This window comes from Sinohyriopsis cumingii, chromosome 14, assembly GCF_028554795.1.
Source record: "Sinohyriopsis cumingii isolate HCF-2022 chromosome 14, ASM2855479v2, whole genome shotgun sequence".
In the NCBI taxonomy this organism is placed as follows: domain Eukaryota; kingdom Metazoa; phylum Mollusca; class Bivalvia; order Unionida; family Unionidae; genus Sinohyriopsis; species Sinohyriopsis cumingii.
This window is the reverse complement of record NC_142974.1, coordinates 102,268,633-102,293,293: the sequence shown is the minus strand read 5'-3', so window position 1 is coordinate 102,293,293 and position 24,661 is coordinate 102,268,633. Positions and strand designations below refer to the sequence as shown.

At 33.2% G+C, this 24,661-nt stretch overlaps 1 protein-coding gene across 2 annotated transcripts in view; it reads left to right on the top strand.

The window, feature by feature from the left end:
• The window catches only part of LOC149784506 (MFS-type transporter SLC18B1-like), a 62,815-nt gene extending 38,538 nt beyond the window's left edge, over positions 1–24,277 (top strand). For both annotated transcript variants that reach the window (XM_089932585.1, XM_089932586.1), the window contains exons 8-14: positions 3,010–3,149; positions 3,964–4,062; positions 5,799–5,899; positions 9,550–9,645; positions 12,314–12,388; positions 13,017–13,110; positions 18,421–24,277. In XM_089932585.1, the coding sequence (XP_089788711.1) occupies positions 3,010–3,149; positions 3,964–4,062; positions 5,799–5,899; positions 9,550–9,645; positions 12,314–12,388; positions 13,017–13,110; positions 18,421–18,624 (809 nt within the window). In that variant the 3' untranslated portion in view covers positions 18,625–24,277. The remainder of the gene's footprint in view (positions 1–3,009; positions 3,150–3,963; positions 4,063–5,798; positions 5,900–9,549; positions 9,646–12,313; positions 12,389–13,016; positions 13,111–18,420) is intronic.
• Positions 24,278–24,661: the final 384 nt, after the last annotated feature.

Genomic DNA, 24,661 nt, shown 5'->3' with positions numbered 1-24,661 from the left:
AAATTTCAACAGCACATTCATCCTGGGATCGAACTGGTCTCGATTGAAATTGGTGTTATTTGTACTTCCAGTATGGCCACCACAGCAACAGTCTTGAAAATCTTATTATCATTACTCCTTCTGAATGCATGGTGATATCAGCCTATTCACTAAAAGTCTTCTTATGATATCTATTTGGTCTTGAATGCTAATGGTTCCAAAACTTATATCAAATATGGCTGCCATGATGGCCATCTTGAAAGTCTTGTTACTGCTTCTTTTTCTCATTCAGTATATGAGATCTCTATCCTACATAATTATATATATATATATATATATATATATATATATATATGTGTGTGTGTGTGTGTGTGTGTGTGTGTGTGTGTGTTACTGTATATATATATATATATATATATATATATATATATATATATATATATATATACTTATACCCTTCTCCCTTGATAACTTGTGCACAATGGGATCCACAAACATAGACCAAACTGTAAGTGAGGGCGCATGTTACTGAGGTACCTCCCAAAAATCCACTAGACACCACATAAAGGTACGGATGGGGTGGGGTAGTGAACTTGGATGTTTAATGACTGAATCCTTGTTTTACAACCACATCGATAAGTCAATAATAATTGTTAATAACTTGCTTTTTCTAATAAAGTTGTTGGTGATTCTGTATGAATTACAATTATTTTTAAAATGTCCAACATGTGAGAGATCATTAACATTGATCTAACTGGTTTCAACAACCATCATGTGTACATAAAAACATTTGTGTATTATGTCACTGCTTTTTGTTTTGTTGATCAGACTGTTTCCCAGATTGGTATTTAATAGTATATTGCCAAGTAGGGGGTCAATGTAACAGGGAAATAGACTAACTGTTGATACACCACCAAACAAGATTCCATTTTTTTTAAAAACCAGTGACATTTATTTCGTGAGACAATTGTCTATTTTGAAACTAAATATCTGTATTGCTCAGTTAGTACAATGTTTAAATCATGATTTCTTTGGAAGTATTAGTGAAACTTCTTATCATCCTTTAGGATATCTATAAGTGCCAGTTCAGGATCTCCCTGAAACTCACTTGCCCACAATGGTCCATATCTGTGAAATCAAGCTCTTTATTTTACAAAGTATTCATTTCGCCTGGTTGCCTTTCTATCTTTGATCACAGTTATGAATGAATTGGTTATTTTAAGGTAGTTTAATTATGTTACATACACATTAACATTTATAACGGTGTTCGATTGATCAACTGAAGTGAGTTCATCCAACATACGAGCATGCCGCCTGATTATAAGTATGTAGGATTTACATGCCTTTTAACTTTTCTTTTATTCCACCTTCTTTATTTATTTGATTTAAAAGACATAATTAATGTGATAATACAAAGGAGGCCAGCTTTTAATTCAGTGCAACAATATAGCAAATACTTCGGCAAGTCAGTAATCAAAACACAGTTGGCACTTAATTAGGTTCTCAGAGAAACACTAGTGAACATAGCTGTTACGGTAGATTGACACATTTTACTTTAAGTATACATTGCATTTATGATAATTACACTTAAGAGGAACCAAAAGATGGAACTAAAACACAAATTTCACGTTATACAAATTATTTAATTGGCATTTAAATATTAATGTACTGCCTAGACTGAGATAAGTGTCATTTTCATTGATCAAAATTTCCTTGAATATCATTAATTATGGAGTACTAAGAATGTCATCTGGAAAGAAAATGTAACAATGTTTTTGACTTCTTATTAAAAGCTGATAATTTCATAATGTTGATTACAATTTCCAGGTCCTATCTACTGTTTTCAATGAGTGATATATAAGCGCTTCAGTTATCAATTTTGATCTTGATTTTCTCCAAGTTCAACACAAAGGGATCAATTTTGGGGTATTTCTGGTTTAAAATATGGGATCCATGCCTGACCCTGTGTTATAAGTGGGTTTGCAAGTTATCAGGGTGCAAGTTATCAAGGGAGTGGTGTTTGTGTATATATATATATATATATATAATAAATCTTCTGAGTATTAAAATAAATCTCAGTTGGTAAAAAATTCAGATTTTAAGAAATAGTCTAAATTTGATTTTGTGCAGAAAAAATGAAATTTTTTCTCTAGTAGCTTTTCATGTTTGAACTTTTGAAAGATTCATTCTTTTACTAGTTCAGTTTTGTTTTTTGTTTTTACTTGCATGTAGAAACATGAAATTACATTCAGCTTCTGCAATTTCACTTTACTTAATTTCCTAATGCAAAAGTAATATCCGTTTGAATACATGTTTTTTTTATTTATGCTTTTTATAATAATGAAGACACCTGAACCAATGAATTAACAGTATTTATGGGTCTGTCTTTTTTTGCTGCTAGCAATGGACTGAAATAATTATTATGGCTTGACACCATTAAGTAGAAATACTAGCTGATTCTCTGTAGTTCAGGTGTTTACCCACACATCAATGTCAAAGATCTAGGTGTTTACCCACACATCAATGTCAAAGATCTAGGTGTTTCTCCACACATGATGTCAAATGCCCAGGTGTTTCTCCACAAGTGTACCATATTTGTTTAATTCCAAAGTAAAATTTGTCAACCATTATCTTTGACTAATGGCATGAAAGAATGATATGCATTTTCAATTACAATATTGCTCATCTGTCAGTCCATCTTGCATGATCTTGTAATAAAAAGTTTTTTTGTGTGTGCTCATTGTGTTTGTTTTATTTCCTGTTGGTGACAGTGCATTGTTATTAAACTCTGATTTTAGGCCCATTAAGATGCATCAATCACCTGGTATGCAACTCAGTTTTGAATTGAAAGGTCAGAGGTCACCATTACAGAAATGACAGCTCATCCAGTGAGACTATAAATGATATATTTTATTCAGTGTAAAAAAAGCTGTATAAATCAACCAATGCCTTATAAAAGAATGCTTTCAAGACAAAAGTACAGCATATATGCATGCTATTTATTTAATGCTGATGTATTGCATTGGTCAGATACTGTGAGTAAAGAGGAGGATGTATCAACCTGGGCGCTGCTGAAGACACCATCTTCCATCATTGCTAGTCTGGCCATCCTTGTATCAGCTGCCATCTGGTCAATCTTGGACCCTACTCTAGAGCCCCACCTTAGACAGGTGATGGTTATATTTGCTCATGTTTAAGTTATATCTTAATCAGGATTTAGTGTGAAGATTATGTGTAGAACAAAAACAAAAGCAAAATATCAGGCACATTTTGATATATGTAACATGTCAATAAAATATTCACAGGCACATTTAGATAGATGTAACATGTGGATAAATTATTCACAGACACATTTAGATAGATGTAACATGTGGATAAATTATTCACAGACACATTTAGATGTATGTAACATGTAAAGTATTCACAGTCACATTTAGATGCATGTAACATGTATAGAAGTATTCACAGGCACATTTAGATGCATGTAACATGTAGATAAGTATTCACAGGCACATTTAGATATATGTAACATGTATATAAGTATTCACAGGCACATTTAGATATAAGTAACATGCAGATAAAGTAGTCACCAAATGTATACCATTATATACTAGTAAACATTAATCAAGACATTATTTTATGGTCCCACTGTTTTCAGTTTGGATAATTTTGGAGTCAGAATTCAGAGAACATTATCAAGAAATCTTTTGCAATAATTAACATTTGGATTTTGAAATATTTCAATGAGCATAGTCCAAATTATTTAAATAACCAAGAAAAGGAAGCTGCATTAAGATTTGGAAGATTGGTTTAAAAATTGAAAATATATGAAAGAATTGAATCATTTTCATGAATACTGTAATAGAATATTTTGCTTTTGTTTGATTGAATGTAGATATGGGTGCAAGCTTCAGAGGGTTTTAAAGAAAAGTATAGGAAAGTTGATTTTCAATCTTTTAAATTTTAATGTTCTCATCTTTTCAGTTTGATTTGGATCCAGAAATAATTGGAATCTTATTTCTCATTATGGCTGCTGCATATGCTGTGACTTCACCAGTATGGGGCTGGCTTGCAGATAAACTGGTAAGAAATCAAGAATTGCATAGGGAACATAAGCAGTCATTTTTTAAGGCAATCCTACCAGCACATAGTCATCACTTTCTTTGACAGAAGTGACAGAAGAAAGACATGAACACAAAAATGTATTAAAATACCAATTTATATTACCCAGAATTTGGAATGTGGTGTATGTCATAAATAATTAAGGTTATCACATACAAGATATCATATGATGGCCGTTATCACACTTTGACCTATATAAACTGTTAGGCCTTTAACCATAGGCTCTTATTGGAATATAGGTTTGATATGGGTATGATATGAACTTTCCATTTGTTTCTATTTCACTTGCCTATTTTACAGGTAGGTGAACTTCAGAGCACTTTGATCCTGATGTGTATATAATATAACCTGTACAAATTGACTTCTGCATATTTTGTAATCTTCATACAAAAGTGCCATTGACACAGATTGTTCAGGTCAAATACCTCCAGTTTTTCACACAAATACTCACCTTAATGGGAGGAAAACATGTGATGCAGATCAAATATGAACTTCACGTTTTAATATTTTCAGTCTGTATATAGATACGCAGTATTTAATTATTGACAGCAATAATGCATAATTTGCTGTCACACATGTTCTGTAACATTTGGTCATTACTCATCCATTGGTGGTATACAGGGAACAAGTACATTTTTTAAATGACTTTGTGACTAGAATAGTACCTATAACTCATAGTATTTCATGCCATGTGACTTGATTTTCATTATATAAAAATATAAAACATCTCTAAAATTCACACCTGATTGTGTCCATAAACATCTACCAAAGCACTGACAAGAGCTCAAGATGTTGAGAGAGGCTCAAATTTTGGTTACCATTTTGGGGGTAAAGTGAGGTGGAGTGTTTTCAACTTTTACAATTGAGAATAATAATTTCCGTTGTCCTTTATAATATTCCTCGAATGGGTTTTAATATTTATGGATATTTTGTCTGAAGAATTCAATTAAAGTCCATAATTAATCATGGATTTTTTTAATATTAGATAAACTTGGTATGCAGTACTTGTAAATTTTTTGCACCAGTACAGTTAGAGTTGTTTCCCTTTTAAGGTTAGAATGGATCTATCTATTGAAATTAACAAATACCAATTAACTAAAGCTAGATATTGATGTAAATTATTATGAAATATACTCTTATAAGTCAGGTCAACCTGCAAACAACAATGATCCTGATCTGCCATAGCATTATGTGCCTGCAGATCAGGGTCTATATTGCTTGTTCTCATAGCAAACTGCACAGACCCAGATGTGCCGGCACATTATACTGCAGCAGATCTGGGTCTGTGCAGTTTGAGGTTTGACTCATCTTACAAGTATAAATTGTAGACAAATCCACATGACTTAAAAATTTCTCATGAGCAAAATGTGTCTGGTAATTGATTAGCAGGTCACTCGGGCAAGAATGTCATAGGTTATTATATAACACTGTTTATAGTGTTTAACACTTAAGGCAAAATCTCCAAATTAAACTGATGCATAGCATGAAGTACACATCAGTTTGGGGTCATGTATGAAATTCACACATGAAAACCCAGAAGTATTGGCCAGAAGGAAATGCTGAGTTCTTTCCAAAGATGGATTCAGAGTTGCTTGAAAATGTTACAAAATAAAATAAGAATATTTAGCATGTACATTTAAAATATTGAAGAAAGTTTCAAAAGTAATTGATTCAGATTTTTCTTCTAATCATTTTAGCCTGACAACAGGATTCTTCTGATCCCAGGATTCGTCTTTGCAGCTCTTGGCCTTCTTCTTCTGGGACCATCCCAAATTCTTGGTTTTGATCCCACTTTTAAGTAAGTTTCTCACAGTCTGTTTTATCTTAGTCCTGCTTCAAGAAAGTTAACTCCACGTTAATCAATAGCAGCAGCAGCATCTACAGTCCAGTGACTGATGTTAAGAATACCTATCTAAAATAAGATGTTGAAGATACATTTTAATATTATATCCTCTATTCTCAAATCTTTTTGACCATGATGCTTATGCTTATGTTCAAGATATGAAAAGGTTTTGCATTTGGTTAGAAAGTTAAACTCCTGGCATTCTTTTAGCTTTGGTTCTCAGCTTGCATGCTAAATATAATATATCATTTCTTTATGTTGTGATCTCATTTTGAAGTTCTGATCTTATTTTGAAGTTCTGATCTCATTTTGAAGTTCTGAACTTGATCTTAATTGAAACTTTTGCTCAAAACCTTTGGAAAATATAGGATCATACAAGTCACTGCTTGTTATCCTGGTACACATATGTTATTGCAAGCAAAGGAAACACCTAATGTACAACATAATTGATTCAATGTTTGTTAATATAAAAAAATGTTTGTATGATACATGACATAAACCAGTCATAAAAAGCCAGAATCTGTTTTTCTGAGTGTCAGGAATAGCTAGCTTATTTATGCATACACTTTCAGTCACACTTTCATGTGTACACTTTCAGTCACATTTTCATGTCTACAATTTCAGTCACACTTTCATGTGTACACTTTCAGTCACACTTTCATGTGTACACTTTCAGTCACACTTTCATGTGTACATTTTCAGTCGCACTTTCATGTGTACACTTTCAGTCACACTTTCATGTGTACAGTTTCAGTCACACTTTCATGTGTACACTTTCAGTCACATTTTCATGTCTACAATTTCAGTCACATTTGCATGTCTACACTTTCAACATGGTTAAAATGTACTGTCTTTTCTATTATAAAAGTCATACAGACTATTTAGTAATGAGTGTCATTTTGTTTAGAATTTGATTACATGCACCTTTAAACTGCACTTTTTCACTTATTTGGATTCGCATACATTCATATTCTGTTGGTCATTATTGATATATTTATACACCTCAGGCAGGACATTTTTGGATGAGGTCAAGCTAACGGTGTGATCCAGTGAAAACCAGATTGGATGTTGCACACTGTGATGTCACAATGAAATTGGCTCATGTTGAAAACAAATTCATACTACCCTGTTATTTGTTTTGATAGACGTGAATACTTTTTTGTAGACTTAGTTTAGTACCTGGCTACTATTTAAATGTCCACAGTGATCATTAAATTTCATCTGGATATTTCTTGATGACATTTAAGGTGCAGAGCAATCAACAGTAAGGATTGTATAGACTTTGGTCAAACTATTTTAGTATTAAATGTATAGAACAACAATAATATTTAATTTCATTTGAATAATTGTGCCTACATTACCACACTGACATACACTTTAACTGCCCACAGCCATTGATACAGACATACTGTTGTATAATGTATGGATCCATCCATACTGTAATATAATGCAAGGATTCATTCATACTGTAGTATAATGTATGGATCCATTCATGCTGTAGTATAATACATGGATCCATCCATACTGTAGTATAATTTAAGGATCCATTCATACTGTAGTATAACGTATGGATCCATTCATACTGTATTATAATACATGGATCCATTCATACTGTAGTATAATGTATGGATCCATCCATACTGTAGTATAGTGAATAGGTCTGGGTCCATCCATATTGTAGTAGAATGCATGGATCCAGACATAATTTGTTATTTTGTATGGATCTTGGGAGCCCTGAGTGGTTGAGTGGTGTAAGACACCACTCAACCACTCAGACACTTGCTGTTACAGATCAATGACATCACACCTCTGTCCATATGAGTTTGAGTTTAGGCTCAGCTCACATTACAAGGTGAGAAAACTTGCCAATAGCTTCCTGTGGCTTGGTTCTACCTGATGTTTTCTAGGGTTCTTCCTCTGCCAGATATGATGGCCACCATGTACTGAAATAAAATGGCATTAAACTCATAAAAACCTTGCATGGATCCAAATATACTGTTGCATAATGCATGGCTCCAGATATACTGTCATACTATCTATGGATCCAGATATATTGAAGTATCATGCATGGATCAAGATATATTGTAGTATACATGGGTCCAGATATACTGTGATGTAATACATGAATTCATATATACTATAGTATGAATCATGCATCAAGATAAAGCATAATGCATGGATCCAGGCATGTTGTAGTATAATGCATGGATCCAGACATATTTTAGTATAATGCGTGGACCCAGACATGTTTTAGTAAAATGCATGGATCCAGACATATTGTAGTGTAATGCATGGATCCTGATATGCATAGTATAATGCATCAATCCTGATATACTGTTGTGTAATACATCAATCCTGATATACTGTAATGTAATACATCAATCCTGATATACTGTAGTGTAATGCATGGATCTTGATATATGTAGTATAATACATGGATCTTGATTTTTAGTGGAATGCATTGATCATGATATAATTTAGTGTAATGCATGGATCCTGATGTATGCAGTATAATGCATGGATCCTGATATATGTGGTATAATCATGGATCCTGATATATGTAGTATAATACATGGATCCTCATATCCTTTATTGGAATGCATGGATCCTGATATATGCAGTATAATGCATGGATCCTGATATATGTAGTATAATGCATGGATCCTGATGTATGCAGTATAATGCATGGATCCTGATGTATGCAGTATAATGCATGGATCCTGATATATGTAGTATAATGCATGGATCCTGATACATGTAGTATAATCATGGATCCTGATATATGTAGTATAATACATGGATCCTCATATCCTTTAGTGGAATGCATGGATCCTGATATACTGTAGTGCAATTGATGGATCATGACATAACATAGTGTATGGCACCTAATATGCACAGCAACAGTTTTGTCTGAGTGGTTATGCAGAAGAGATAAAATTAGATTTGTTAACAAATTCAGTTTGTATGTCATCAATATCAAGTTTAAAGATTATGACACATGAACAGATTAATGCAATACTTAGGTTATAAAATGTTAATGAGATACTTAGTTTATAACATCTTAATCCAGTACTTAGGTTATAACATGTTAAAGTGATATTTATGTTATAAGATGTTAATGTCATATTTAGGTTATAATATGTTAATGTGATATTTAGGTTATAACATGTTAATGTGATTCATAGGTGATAACACGTTAATGTAATACTTAGGTTGTAAAATGTTGTTGTTGTTATTGTAGGGTTTAACGCCATTTTTCAGCACACGAAAGGCTATACATGGCGGCCAGTATTAATGGTGGAGGAAGAACCCGGGAAAACCCCGGAAAGAACCACCAACCCACGAGAAGCTACTGGCAAGCATTCTCACATATCCACATTGGCTGAATCCAAGACTTGAACCCACGCAGACAGAGGTGAGATGGCAGTGATCTGTAACGGAGAGCGCTTTAGACCACTCGGCCACTCAGGGCCCCACTATAACATGTTAAAGTGATACTTAGGTTATAACATGTTAATGTGATAGTTTTTAAATTTGATACTTTAAATAGATTTTACTTATGAACATTGCTTTTAAATGAAAACTACTTGTTACTCTCATTTCAGTGAGCTATGGCTGAATGTATTCGCCCTTGTAGTATTGGGTGTATCAGCAAGTTTAGCCTGTATTCCTACTTTTGATCTCTACCTGGATATTGCAGAGTAAGTACAACAAAATGTATCTCATTTACATATGCTTCAGGTGAGGTGTGCATCCAAATTTTAGCAGATCTGATTTATCAGAAAACCTATGTTAATCTGTGCATAATTCTAGTTTTTCCATTTTTAGAAAGACTAAAACATTTGAACTTCATTTTAAAGTTGTCTGATTTTATTCATACAGAACGGTAAACAGATATAAGTATTTTGGATGGATGGGAGGGTAATTACTGGATACTTAAATTGTCGGTACATTTTAATATGTTATTTAGTCACCATACCGCAAAACAGTTCAAAATTGAACAGTACAAGTTTACTGATTAACAAAAATATGATATGTCATTGTTTTCAAAATGTATACTAAGTAAGGGTCAGTTTTGGGTTAGAAAAACTTAAAAGCTATTTAACAAATTAGTCACAATTAGATGCCTGGATAAGCTTGCCAGTGTGCAATTAAATTGCAGTAAAAGTATTGGTATTAGCTGATGAACAGTCAGTGTTCTCCTGTGAATATACTTTAGCCTAAGCCAACTGCACATAATGGTTGTTCAGAATGATTCAGCTGCTAAATTTGAATAAATATTAAATATCTCTTGCTGGATCCTTTATAATTTCTTTCCATTGAGGTCTCCATATCACATGATGTTAGTTGGAAGGATATATAGAACTATAATGTTATACACAGTGCTGCAGAAATATTCTCACCTGGCAACTTTATAATCCTAGGGTCAGTCTGTAAGGTTCCAGTAGGAGAATCTAGTACCTTAGTTTCAGTTTCCATCAGCTCAAAGGTTATGTTTCATGTAGGGGCCCCTAGAGGCCGAGTGGTCTAAAGCACTCTCTGTTACGGATCACTGCCATCTCACCTCTATCTGCTTGGGTTTGAGTCTAGGAAATCAGCACATTTGGGTATGTGAGAAAGCTTGGGTTGGTGGTTCTTCCTGGGGTTTTCCTGGGTTCTTCCTCCACCATTAATACTGGCCACCATGCATAGCCTATCATGTGCTGAAAAATGGCATTAAACCCCACAACAACAACAACAACATTGTTTCATATAGGTGGTAGTGTTCTCCATGTATTCTGTTTTCATCATCTGAAAGATATTCTAGATGGTAATGTTCTGCATGTGGTTTGGTTTCCATCACCTCAGATGTACATTAGTTGTGCATTTTACATGGTAGTGTTCTCCATGTGTTTTGGTTTCCATCACCTCAGATGTGTGTTAGTCACACATTCAAGATTGTAGTGTTCTCCATGTGTTTGGTTTCCATCACCTCAGATGTATACTGGTCATGTATTCTAGTTGATAGTGTTTTCCATGTGTTTTGGTTTCCATCACCTCAATTGTACGTTAGTTACACATTCTGTGTGGTAGTGTTCTTCATGTGTCTTGGTTTCCTTCACAACATAGGTATGTTAGTCACTCCTGCAAAGTAACTAAAATTTATAAGTTCATGTTCATATCTTGTACTACAAATAGTTGAATATCTATCATCAAATAAGCGTTATGACATAAAACAGCATGGGGAAAAGTACCCTGACACAAACTGCATCCCCAAATAAGGGTTATGACATAGAACAGCATGGGGAAAAGTACCCTGACACTAACTGCATCCCCAAATAAGGGTTATGACATAGAACAGCATGGGGAAAAGTACCCTGACACTAACTGCATCCCCAAATAAGGGTTATGACATAGAACAGCATGGGGAAAAGTACCCTGACACTAACTGCATCCCCAGTTAAGGGTTATGACATAGAACATCATGAGGAAAAGTACCCTGACACTAACTGCATCCCCAAATAAGGGTTATGACATAGAACAGCATGGGGAAAAGTACCCTGACACTAAATGCATCCCCAAATAAGGGTTATGACATAGAACAGCATGGGGAAAAGTACCCTGACACTAACTGCATCCCCAAATAAGGGTTATGACATAGAACAGCATGGGGAAAAGTACCCTGACACTAACTGCATCCCCAAATAAGGGTTATGACATAGAACAGCATGGGGAAAAGTACCATGACACTAACTGCATCATTCCCCAAATAAGGGTTATGACATAGAACAGCATGGGGAAAAGTACCCTGACACTAAATGCATCACGATATAGTGGGTTATGACATAGAACAGCATGGGGAAAAGTACCCTGACACTAACTGCATCATTCCCCAAATAAGGGTTATGACATAGAACAACATGGGGAAAAGTACCCTGACACTAACTGCATCATTCCCCAAATAAGGGTTATGACATAGAATGGCATGGGGAAAAGTACCTTGTCTTTAATTGTTTGTAGACCAATACCCAAATGAATATTAAAAAATTTATCATATTTACACAAGTTGAAAATCATAGATGACTGTTATCAAATGCACAAAGACAGAGTATGTTTTTAGCAGGAAATTTTGAGATCACATAAGCTCTCCACAACAGAGAGCCCAAACTTCTATTAGTGAAGGTTTTATATGCTTTCATTGACTGTATAATTTCCTTTCACTGTACTGCCATTTTTTAATCCAGCAAATGAAAACTGTTAACAGGTGATGCTTTGGAAGGTTGTTCTATAAGGCTTTCATTTTAAGAAGACTGTTTAGTCATTTTTTGTTGCATATATCAATAGTTTTTGATGATATATTAGTATATCAACTGTTTATTTTGTTCCCAGAAAACTTGGGTTTGAAGATGACACAAGAACATATGGTATAGTGGCAGGGCTTTGGGTCTCCATGTATGCTTTGGGGTATGTATACCTACCCTTCATCATCTATGATATGCATGTTTCTTGTCTTTTTTACCATTATACTTCCATTTTGTTGCTTTACAACATGTCATATTTTAGGTAAATAAAATATTTCATGAGTGGCAGAGCTGCTAGTAACAGCATGAAATGTTTCCACTTTACAAGTGCCATATTTTCTTTCAGCTGTTTAAATAATATTAGAATTTCCTTTGATCTGTAATATAAATTTTGTAAATAGGGCCTTTTTGTAATTTATATTTTGTTAATAGGGCCTATTTATAATTTATATTTTGTTAATAGGGCCTATTTGTAATATAATTTTGTAAATAGGGCCTATTTGTAATTTATATTTTGTTAATAGGGCCTATTTGTAATATAAATTTTGTAAATATGGCCTATTTGTAATTTATATTTTGTGAATATAACCTGTTCGTATTAAATATTTTAATTAATTGATGGTTTACTTTGTGTTTATTATCTTGGATTAGTCTTTACTGTAAAAAATATTTTTATTAATTTTCATTACCTGTTGATTTATGGAACATTCTCAGATGGTGGAGATTTTAATATCTGCAGTAAGTATTAACAGTCTAAATATGTTCTGTAGAATATTTTTTGTCCTATGCAGCGACTTCATTGGTCCCTCTGTTGGTGGTTTCCTACTGGATGAAGTTGGATTTAATTGGTGTGTCACCTACACTGCAGGGGTCTGCCTTGCAATGGTAAGAATAGAAGTAAGATTTGGTAACTGGGAGAGGTCAGGGCACCAGGAGAGTTGTCAGATTTAATTAATTCCTTTGTAAATTATTCTGTCCCTTGCCACCCATGTCAGATGTTATCACTTCTCCCCTTCTTTTGGTGTATCATAAACAAGAGATATGTATGCATCAAAAAAGTCAAAGGAAGTGGCAAATATTCCATGAAATCAATCAACTGGAGTGAAAGAATATCCATGAATTGCTTTCCTTTTTTTGTATGAATCAGATGGTTTCAGTATAACATCATGAATAGGATAAAATTCATTTCCAGTTGGAACAAAGCAGTCAACATTTTATGATAATCCTCTATCCTATACATTACCAGGTCACATTAACAATAGGAAAATTACTTTTGCTGTCTCCCAAATCCAGTCCATTATTTTCCTTCTGTACTGACTTCCAAAAATAGATTCTATGGGTAGTAAATCTTCTAGGATACCAAAGAATAACCTTCCGTTACTATTGCTAGATGGGATTTCTGTAGGACTTCATCTCCATGGCTATCTTCCAACAGATGGAACATAGCCAATCTCCTCCTACTCCAAATACTACAGGGCATGCATGGGAGTCTCAAGAATGGCCCATGTTTTAAATAGAGCCACCCAACACAACCTTGGCCAATGTAGTCATCTCAGCTACCTATTTATAATTAGCAAAACACAAATCGGTGATCTCTACTTCCACTTTTCTGAAGGACTACCATAAAGGCCAAGCTGTGGACACAACCTTTGTGTTCCAGCCTTCTGTTTAATGGCCAGATTGAAGAAGTCCACAGACAAACCACCAAGGAGACAAATTTATCTCCCCTGCAGCCACAACACTGCTACAGGGATACAATGAGAATCATGAATGGGACATGAGAGAGACATATAGGACACAAACCTCTGGGAAACCGTCCTACCCAAACTTCACCCAGCGAAAGCCGCAGCGCTCACAAACCAAAGCAAATAAAACACACAGAGGGTCCTGCCATTCAGCCCAATGTTTCTTCTCTAGACAGCCTCCTCCCCTCAAAAAAAGGACATCATCTCCAGTCTTTGCTTTCTCTGCTAGTGAATATCTACTATATTTGTATGCTTGTTGTAAAAATGGATTGCTTTTGACTGGGTTGCATTGACCATTTCTCTGTCCACCTGTCACTTGTATCATCATAATCATTATTATCTTCATCGTAATATCAGTATTGTTGTAAATAACCATCACAATGTTGTTGTTATTGCATGAAGTGCTTGTAATAGATTCCTTCACATAGGTTGTGGAATGCCCTCAGTTTGGTTTCAGACTCGTTATTACTGACTTTTTTTCCTAAGACATAATTGATGACCTTTGTGATTGCCACATATAGTATCACATGTGTTAATGTTATCTTCTTCCAGGTGTCAAGCCAGGGTAATGCTGGATAAAAACCTATCATGGATGACACAAAACCTTTTCCAGAGTTCAGTTTGATCCATCTTTGTCTTATGTTACATGTTTAGGTTTAAATAAACAGTAACACAAGAAAGAGTGAAAACAACAAGCTTTAAAAAATGTAACAAATTATTTATTTCCCTGGAAAAGTAAATGTAAAAATGAAAAAATAAGGACTTACAGTTTTAAGAATCAAATCCAAAAATTAATCCAAGAATAATCCACAAATAAAATTTTAGAAGTCCTAATAATGAAATGTTCCAATGATTGCAAGTTCGAGTCCCAACAAAGAATCTAAGATGGAAGGCAATGATGTATATGTATCCTGTACTGTGTTGAAGTCTACAGTTCCTTGTAGAAACACAAAAAATAATCCAGTGTTTGAAATCCGAATAAAATTTTTAAGAAAAGTCTTTGTTTAAGAATTCTGTATGAGCACTCAAAATATTTCCAGAGAAACTAATTAATCTTTTAGAATCCAAATAATCTGATTAAACATTAAAATGCAATTCCCAAAATGACACAAAAAAAGAAACTCTTTTCGACCCAGTAATTACAAGCCCAACTGAGATTATTTCTCTAAAACGATGGTTTAAAACCTGAATTTTACACAAAACAGATGCCTAATTGTGAAATAGAGGATCACGTGATCATGTTTGCACATAAAAAATCATGTAGCCCCAGTATGGCCTTGATAAAAACCAATCATTTTACTCCAAGAAAAAAAGTTGTTCACTTCACTAAAAACTGTTTACAAGTCAAGGGTCATGTAACCAAAACAGCCTCGATCTCAGCCTTATTATTCCCACAAAAAAATTGTTCAGTGACTGTTACTAATTTTGAATTAAGGTCAGGAACCAGGTCAGCCTTATGTGTTTATAAAACTATTTTCTGGAAAAAGAATTCAGTTCCTAGTAAACAAAACTACATTACTTTGACATAATGAAATTAAAAAGAAAAAGATTTTAAAACTTACAAACAATTAAATCTGATGTAAATTAAATCAAATATACATAACATTTGGCACAATACAACTGGACAATACTTATGTAAAAGGGAATTTGATCACACCCAATTCAAATCTTTATTCCAAATTTGTCTTGTTTGGCAGGCCTGTATAGTTTCAATTCTGAATGATACACCTATACCATAATTGTCTATGTCATAATTGTCTCATGAACTGCAATCATCATGGAATGCTGGTACTACTCTGTGAAATTAGCCCAAACTGTGTCATGAAGAAGCTACACCTTGTTAATTCAATGATAATTGGGTCTATTCCTATGCACCTGTATGACTTGTGGATTGGTATGAAAATGCAGGTTAATGTTTTCATAACTATATTTGTAACAGTGTTCTTAAATTTTTCAGATATAACAGTAGACAAGTCCATTTCTGTGATGCTAGTTTGCTGTTGTTTTAGCTGTGCATAAAATTGGTTCATTGGCTATGTGGTGTTCTATAAAAAAAAGTGACTGGTTTTTCTTTGGAAAGATTGAAATGAGCCATCAATTTAGGATCAGTGGGTTGATTACACCTAGGAACATGGCTACACCCTCCACATTGTGTATCCTTGCTTTCTGTGTTTACTTTAGTAAAACCTGACTACGATTTGGATCAGAGATTTCCATTTTACAAAGCTTGATTAAACAAAGAGACATTTTGGATGTATTGCCACTCTTGAAAATGTCAGACCCATTTTGGGAAAACTTGACAAAAAGAAGGCAGATGGATTTCAGGATCCACGTCTGATGCCAGTTTCATGCACATGCAAATGGAAATATATCTAAAATCAGTAGGAACACCTGCAATTTATTTAAATGTTTAACATTATTAATTTAGAATTACCGTTCTTTCTGTAATGATCATATAGTATTAAAAGAGCTCCAACTTTGTGATTATAAATTGTTAAATTAAGAATAAAATGAAGATAATAATGAGTGTTCATAATTAGGAAAGTTTATGATTCTGAATTGCATTTTGGTTTATGAATATGATCAGTGACTGTCAGGAGGAACCAATGGCTTGTCAAGAAAAGAGCAGGTGTGTGTATGTGTGTGTGTGTGTATGTGTGTGTGTGTATGTGTGTGTAGTCTGAAATTGTTGGGGAGCTGTGGTAGATCAGGTGTCAGAGTGTACTACTAATAATCCAAGGGTTGTGGGTTTGATACCTGCCCTGGACAGCTTGGGGTGACTGCCTCAGTGTGTCCTTTGGGAAGGAACTTAATTTCCATGTCCTTGGCATGATTTAGTCAATAATATGTTCAAACTGCTTTTAAAACCAATGTGAAAAAATTCAGAAATCTTCATATTTGCTGGACATATCCAACAGAACTGATTTTTTTACACACTGTAAAATGCCCCAACTGTACATTGGGACTTTCTGATTAGTAATTCATATTCATACTTGATAATTATTTAATTGAAACTCATAAATGGGTATTAATCTCATTATACAATGTTTTTAGCAATTTCCTTTATGACATAACAGTCATCCATGTACATTTACATATGCCACTGTAATTATATTCAAAGTAATGACATACTTGCCATTATCCTAGACAGTATTGGGGATGGGGTTAAGACTCAAAAAGTGTTTTGAGGTCCCAAGGGGGCTCAGTGTGTGTGACCCCAAAACAGCAATATCTGATTGAGAGTAAGTTATCTTTTCATGTAAGCCTTAAATAAACGATTGTAAATTCAAATCTGATTAAAAGAAAAATTGTCGTGTCAGTTTTCTTTAAGGGAATTAAAATACACTTACGAAGGAATAAAAATAGTTGGTAGACTTAATATTATTATTACAATACACCACACCTATGTGTGCAAAGTCTTGCATAATTACAATCAGACTGACAGTAAATATAAATATGCACCAAGTTTCTATATTAGATAAACATTGGATGACAAAATATAGGCTTAATTAGATAGTCTTTGCTAATCTCAATAGTTAAATAGGGGGATTGAATGTAATGCAAGTGTCATTAGTGTTTATTTTTGCATTTTATTGGAGACTAGATTGTGCAGGTCATACAGCAGTAATAAACACCCCTGTCCAGTATTGTATGGGTGTTAACACCTTATCAACACAAATCAAATGTGAAAACATGAACATGTACTTATTTTTGTCTTTCAGTCAGTCTTTTTCATGGTTGAAATCTTTCTAAAAAGCATGGGTCATTATATAGTCGATAGTAATCTTTAATAAAGAGGGTTTCAATATTCATATTCAGGACATTGATGTGTAATAAATTTTGTTCTTCAACACACATCTAGCATTTCTTTAATTTACCTATAACTAAAATCGGGTTGTTCCACTTTGTGGACTTTACCTATGCAAATTAGGACAGTGCACTCTTCCACAGCAGTCTTCAAAGGATGTAAGACATCACCCTAGCTATTGTCAGCCAGTTAAGTAATACATGAAATGTTGGTTCTTTATAGTTGACCTCTATGCCTTTTAATTCCCTCCTTGACAATTTGTTGTATAAATAGCCGAAAAGATGTCTTTCACAAGATCTAAGCAGGGCTGTTTATCATTTATGCATGCCACAGGTTACAGATATATCTCTCTTTTTGTTTTCTTCTCTCTCCAAGATTACTGAAATTTGTGTTTTTCACACTACCAGGTCAGGGGGTTTGTTGTTAAAAATCATGGTTTTAAATGAAATGTCATGTTATGGCAGGTATGTAACGATATTTAGAGTTATATTTCTGCTACATTTCAACTTCAATATTTGCATTTTGATTAAATAACTAGTATCTTACATTTTATGTATCACTAATGTTTATAGCAGTGCTTTTAAGTTTATAATATTGGTAGGTCACAGCCTGCCTTATCATTCTCTCTAATTTGTCTTGCAGGCTTTTATAATTGGGATCGCTTGGTTGATTGAAGTGAAAGTATGTTGCCGATGCAAGCGGCCCAAGAACAAATCAGAGGTTCAAAAGCAGTCCGAACCTAACGAGAAAACACCACTTCTTCAAAGTTTGCCATTTGACACCTCATTTGATGAAAATGATATACTCAACACCTATCCGCCAAGATATGGTGCTGATTATGTGTAGACACCCAAATTCACAACTAATAATAACATACTTATGACAGACAGAATATTAAGTATATCAATCACAGATCATGATAATAGATCCTCTGTTAGTTGGAAGTTTATTTTGAATCACATATCAAAATAAATATACTCAAATTTTGCTGATAATATTTTTATTTTAACTTGCTGGTTTTTTATTGAATTATTTACAAAATAAAACAAATTGTTGTTTGTTACTTTTGAAGGACTTAATTCTGATAATTCTTTTATTAATTTCTTGGGAAATTAAGCTATTACATGGAATTTAAGCTATTACATGTAATTTAAGCTATTACATAAAATTTAAGCTATTACATGGAATTTAAGCTATTACATGGAATTTAAGCTACTACATGGAATTTAAGCTATTACATAGAATTTAAGCTATTACATGGAATTTAAGCTACTACATGGAATTTAAACTATTACATGGAATTTAAGCTATTACATGGAACTTAAGCTATTACATGGAATTTAAGCTATTACATGGAATTTAAGCTATTACATGTGGTGTTCTGAATACTATCCATGCCTTTGAAAAAAAGCTAGATTTGTATACTGTTGGTTGCTTACTTTATCAGAACCAGTCAAAGTTTTTGATGGCTATACATAACAATTTAGTATAGCTATGTTAATCATATTGTTCACAACATTTAGCTATATCAATTATCAATTGAACTATGCTCTGCATCAATATTTTCATTTTTGTTTTATTCTTGGGGTCAGTATATACCCACGGTATATATGGTACCTCTTGAAGAAAAATATGTGAGTTGTGGAATTTAATATCTGCTTAAACTTACCTTTATCAATTACATGCATAACATTATGAAGATAAGTTTTATTAATGATAATTGATGTATGAAATACATGTATAATATATGAAGGTAAGCATAATTAATGGTAATTGATGCCTGAAATACATGTACATGTATCATATATGAAGAAAAACATTACTAATGGTAACTGATATATGAAATACATGTATAACATACAAAGGTAAACATTATTATTGGTAATTGATGTATGCTGCTGTTGCTGCTGCTTTTGTAGGGTTTAATGCCATTTTTCAGCACATGATAGGCTATACATGGCAGCCAGTATAAATGGTGGAGGAAGAACCGGGAAAACCACGGAAAGAACCATCCTCTCATGAGAAGCTACTGGTAAGCTTTCTCACATACCTGCATTGGCTGAACCAGAGACTTGAACCCACGCAGACAGAGGTGAGATAGCAGCAATCCATAACAGTGCGCGCTTTAGACCACTTTGCCACTCGGGTCCCCATTGATGTATGAAATACATGTATAATATATTTAAAAAATCATTGTTAATGGTAATTGATGTCTGAAATACATGTATAACTTACAAAGATAAACATTATTAATCGTAATTAACACTAACACGTGCTATTTATCATATGTCTGTTAGCAAACGTTTTTAGAACACTGATCTTCAACACCAGTAATTATAATCTGAGACAGTACATTTATGATGCTTTATTCTTCTTGATAGATCTCAGCATTATCTCAAGGTAACTATCAATACTTTGAAAGATATTTTTATTATCCACGCTTATACATAACATTGCAAAAACAAAGGCTATCTAAATCAGCAACACAAAAATTCTGATGAAAGAAAGTACATCCTGACATTGGCCAAAATTGACCTTCACCGTAATTGACCTTCACCTTGGGGTCCTAGGTGGTTGAATGGTCTAAGGTGGTTTAAGAGTTGAAGTCAGGTAAAAAATGTGTTCTAAAGGTACCAAGTTGATCTCGTTTTAGTTTTAAATTTATTCATCGAATAATTGTTACTAATTATTTTTTGGGAATTATTTTATAGAACATTTACACCTTTGTGTACAAATATTGCATATTTGTCCAATAAAAACTTTGTTTAAGGTGAACATTGGACATTTTGTGCAATTTTTTGCTTAAGCTAAATATTATATTTACACTTGCTGATTCAGAACACAAAATCCTTCCATTTATGTCTTTAAAAAAGTTCTTGAAAGATATATAAACATTGACATTGTATTGCTACATTGAGAAAAGCAGGACCAGTTTCCTCAAAAATGGGTCTGTATCGTGAATCTGGTGTGAGAAATACATTTCTTACTATTGTTTGTTTCATATTTTAGTGTGATTTTATGAAAACAAGAACAAAATATTTTAGTCTTACAAGAGATTTATATCGTATAGACTAATATATACTTGAAATTCTGTACCTAAAGAAAATGCACATGTTCTTCCTTTTCTTTTTGTCTGTATATCATATTTATTGTTGTAAGATAATATGACACTCAAAATGGTTGATTGTAACTTGGCCTTGGGATGTGTTCAACTACCCAGTCACCAAACTGTTATAGGGATTGTATAAAATTTGCCACACTAAATAGCTTCATAAAATGATTTCAAAAGTTAAAATTATTTACCAATTTTATTTATTTTCATGCATTAATTGTATACATCAGGAATAGTTGTAAGTCTAATTTAGCAACTGTTATGTACAAGGGACAATACTGTGAATGCTTTAAACTTGATTTTAAAACAGTTACCTCCCTTATACACTGATCGAGACTGTTCTTCATTTCCCACCCATATGCTACAAAACTGAAGTAAACTGCACGTAGGATATTGTGTGTGGTATGTATTCTTTGCACTTTTATACTTAGTGGAGGTTTGTTTTATTCCTCTGATCTCAGTAAGTTATCCTACCATGAATTTGAAATGATCAGACATGTCGCTCAAAGGATATTTTTTTAACCTTAAAAGTGGAGAAAAAATGTCTCTCTAGACAACAGATGACAGTAATACAAAATGCAGTTGGTAAATTCTTCCACATAAATGTCTATTTTAAGAGTTAACTTAAGATTATGTTATTTTCTTTAAAATAGGTTGTGTTTTAATGATGTTATAATTTTGAGGGGTTTTGAAATATGTGGTCATTCCAAATAAAATATTTTACATTTTAAATTTTTTAGAATTTAGTTAGCCCTTTAACTCATAGCATCTGTTACTGTCTAGGCTGTTGATGTACGTGTGCCAAAACCACAGAATGCAATGTGTTATAAATAGAACAGCCTTTACATAAATTAACAGCCCTTATGTAAATAGACCTGCCTGTAAAGCTTATAGAACTGTAGTATATGTTGAATTCAAGATAAAGTTGAACCATTTTACCGTTTTTAAAAAAACATATTTGTTACCTGTAGAAAGGTTAAAGAAAAAAAATTTGATTTTTATTGCTGTATAATTTGTTTTTACTGAAGAATTTTATATATGCTTAAAAACCATGAGAGAATGTTCACTGTCAAGTCAGTGAAGCCATGTGACCAACCATAGCTGACCTTTCTCAACCTCAAACTCTGCCAGTAGGTTGTCTACATCTGTATCACTAAATTATCTGAATTTGATAAATTATCAAGTCAATGTTGGTTTCATCAACATCAGAGCTTATATCTGACTTGTTGAAATCTTTATAACTATAATTCTAATCCAAACTTAAGAAAGTGCTGAATGAAATCCTCAGCTTCCACTGAGGACAGTGGAGAATCCAACCCAGTTACTTTAAATAGCAGACTACCATTATATCTTAAATAATACCATGTGATGTAACATAAAGCTCATTTACCACCATGCATATTGTTTCTAATATGGGTTTTCCCTGAAGGTGGTGCTATGGAAACCATCTCAAAATAGATATTGTTTACTGGAGGCATCAAAACATGCAGATGTTGTGCAGGTATCCAAAGGCATCTGTATGCAAATTGGACAGAAGCATCAAAAATTGCTAACATTGAAATGCAGGTAATGGGTTAGTCAGAAAAGTTTCATTTTTATTTTATTTCTTATTCAGGAATAATTTTCACAGGTGTATTAATATTTTAAATATAGAGTCCCAAATATTTCACTTGAGTCAGAAAGAATGAATCGTTGATGATAAGGAGTAAGGCTATACTCTGAATAATATTCGTCACATTTGAATATTTTTATTGAAGATAATTTATTCATGTTTTAATTACAAACATCACTTTGCAGTAATTAAATGGCAGTCAAATTCAGAAAGATGTTATTTGTTTTTATTACCAGAATACATTCATTATTTAATGACACGAGTTTTAAAGAAATTTGAATATATTTATATGATATAAACAATATATATTATTTTTACAGTTTCAGTAAATATATAAATATTTTAGGCAGATGCTAGATTTGTATGCTTTGATTTGTGTATTTCATAATTTCATAGATGTTAGTGTTTATCATTTGTAAGTGAAATGTGTTGAGATTGATGATGACTTTAGCTGAGAACAGAGGGAGCTGCTCCAGAATAGGTAGTCTGTACGATGTAACATGACATTTGATTGTAATGCCAAGCTGGATAATGTAAGATTTGATGAAACCAAGTAAAGATCCAATTGCACAGAGACAGATCTGCCATTGCATAATGAACTGGCAGATCAAGGTTTTATGCGGTTTATTGGGACTAATCAGACAGACGACGTAAACCGCTGATCTACCGACACATTATACTATGGCAGATCAGGGTCTATTTTGCTTGCAGTTGGGCCTGACTTGTGAGAATATACACCACCCATGCTTGGCAGATAACTGGGTTCATTAGTTTAGTTACCTCAATTTACGTGACCATACAATGCCATCTCCTACATCTTGTTTTTTATGTACAGTAAGAATTTGGCAACTCAAAACATCAAAAGACTGCATACTTTTATCGCTAAAACAAATATTTAGACCTACATCATTTGAAGTGATAGAATTTTCCCTGTCCTTGTCTACATGGTAGTATAACTTGTTGTGGAGTTAGGATTTATATTTCAGTTTACTTTCAAAACTTTTCTCTCACATATGAGTACAAATGCAACAAATGAATGATGTGAATTTGAAATGGAAAGAACACAGCCATGAAAAATCAGTTTTGTTCTATTAATATATCTGATGAAATGCTTACTATCTAGATTAAAGCAAGAATAATCCTAAAATAGTATAAACTATTTTTTTAAATATAAAGTATTAACCTGTAAACTTGCACAAGAAAAGAAGCAAGAAAATGAAATATATTTGTATGTGGCCATTGATGTTTTGAATTAGTCAGAATGCTACCAATAATGAAGTATTTGATTACTCTGTTTCAAGAGTATTTCAGTTTAGTGAGGTTTCAGTCTTGAGCATTTTTAAAAAAATGCTGTATTAATCAATGAAATGATTTCATATTTAAGTGCAATATATCCATAGCATGCAGCAGTCGATAGTGTATGTACACATGTGTGTTTTTTTAAAAGAAAGAAAAGCTGAAATTCAATTGTGTTTGGGAAATATTGTGCCAATTAAGGAAAATATTTTATTTTGAAGTGCCATTTTGCCACAAATTGAAACAGTCATTACAGCTAGCAAATATACACAAATCTGTTAGAGTAATTTTACCATATGTTTAGCAATACAGTTACGTTTTCTAATATTGAGTAATTTGTTGATGGTTCATTTTAAAGTTTTATAATTTTAGGATGTATATGACTGATTGGTATTATTTTCCTAACTTTGAATTTGAATTTTGAATAATATGTTTTTTTCACCATTGATGCAGAAGTAAATTAAAAGGCAGGAATCATTTGCATGGTTTTGGTATTTTCTTAAATATATACAATCACCTCATTTTTGTATGTAATGGATTCAGCTTTGTACTGAAATTATTATTATAAGTATTATTAATACGAGTGTTTTAATGTTTGATTGCTTCTAAAGTTTGGTGCAGATGCATTTAAAACATGGAGGGGCTGGCCACTGTAGTTATGAGGGAAAAAAACTTTTAAGCACAACCCCACCCTCTCCTGGCTGAAACCTATTGGATCAAAAAGTTGTTGTTGTTGTAGGGTTTAACGCCATTTTTCAGCACATGATAGGCTATACATGGCGGCCAGTATTAATAGTGGAGGAAGAACCCGGGAAAACCCCGGAAAGAACCACCGACCCACGAAAAGCTACTGGCAAGCTTTC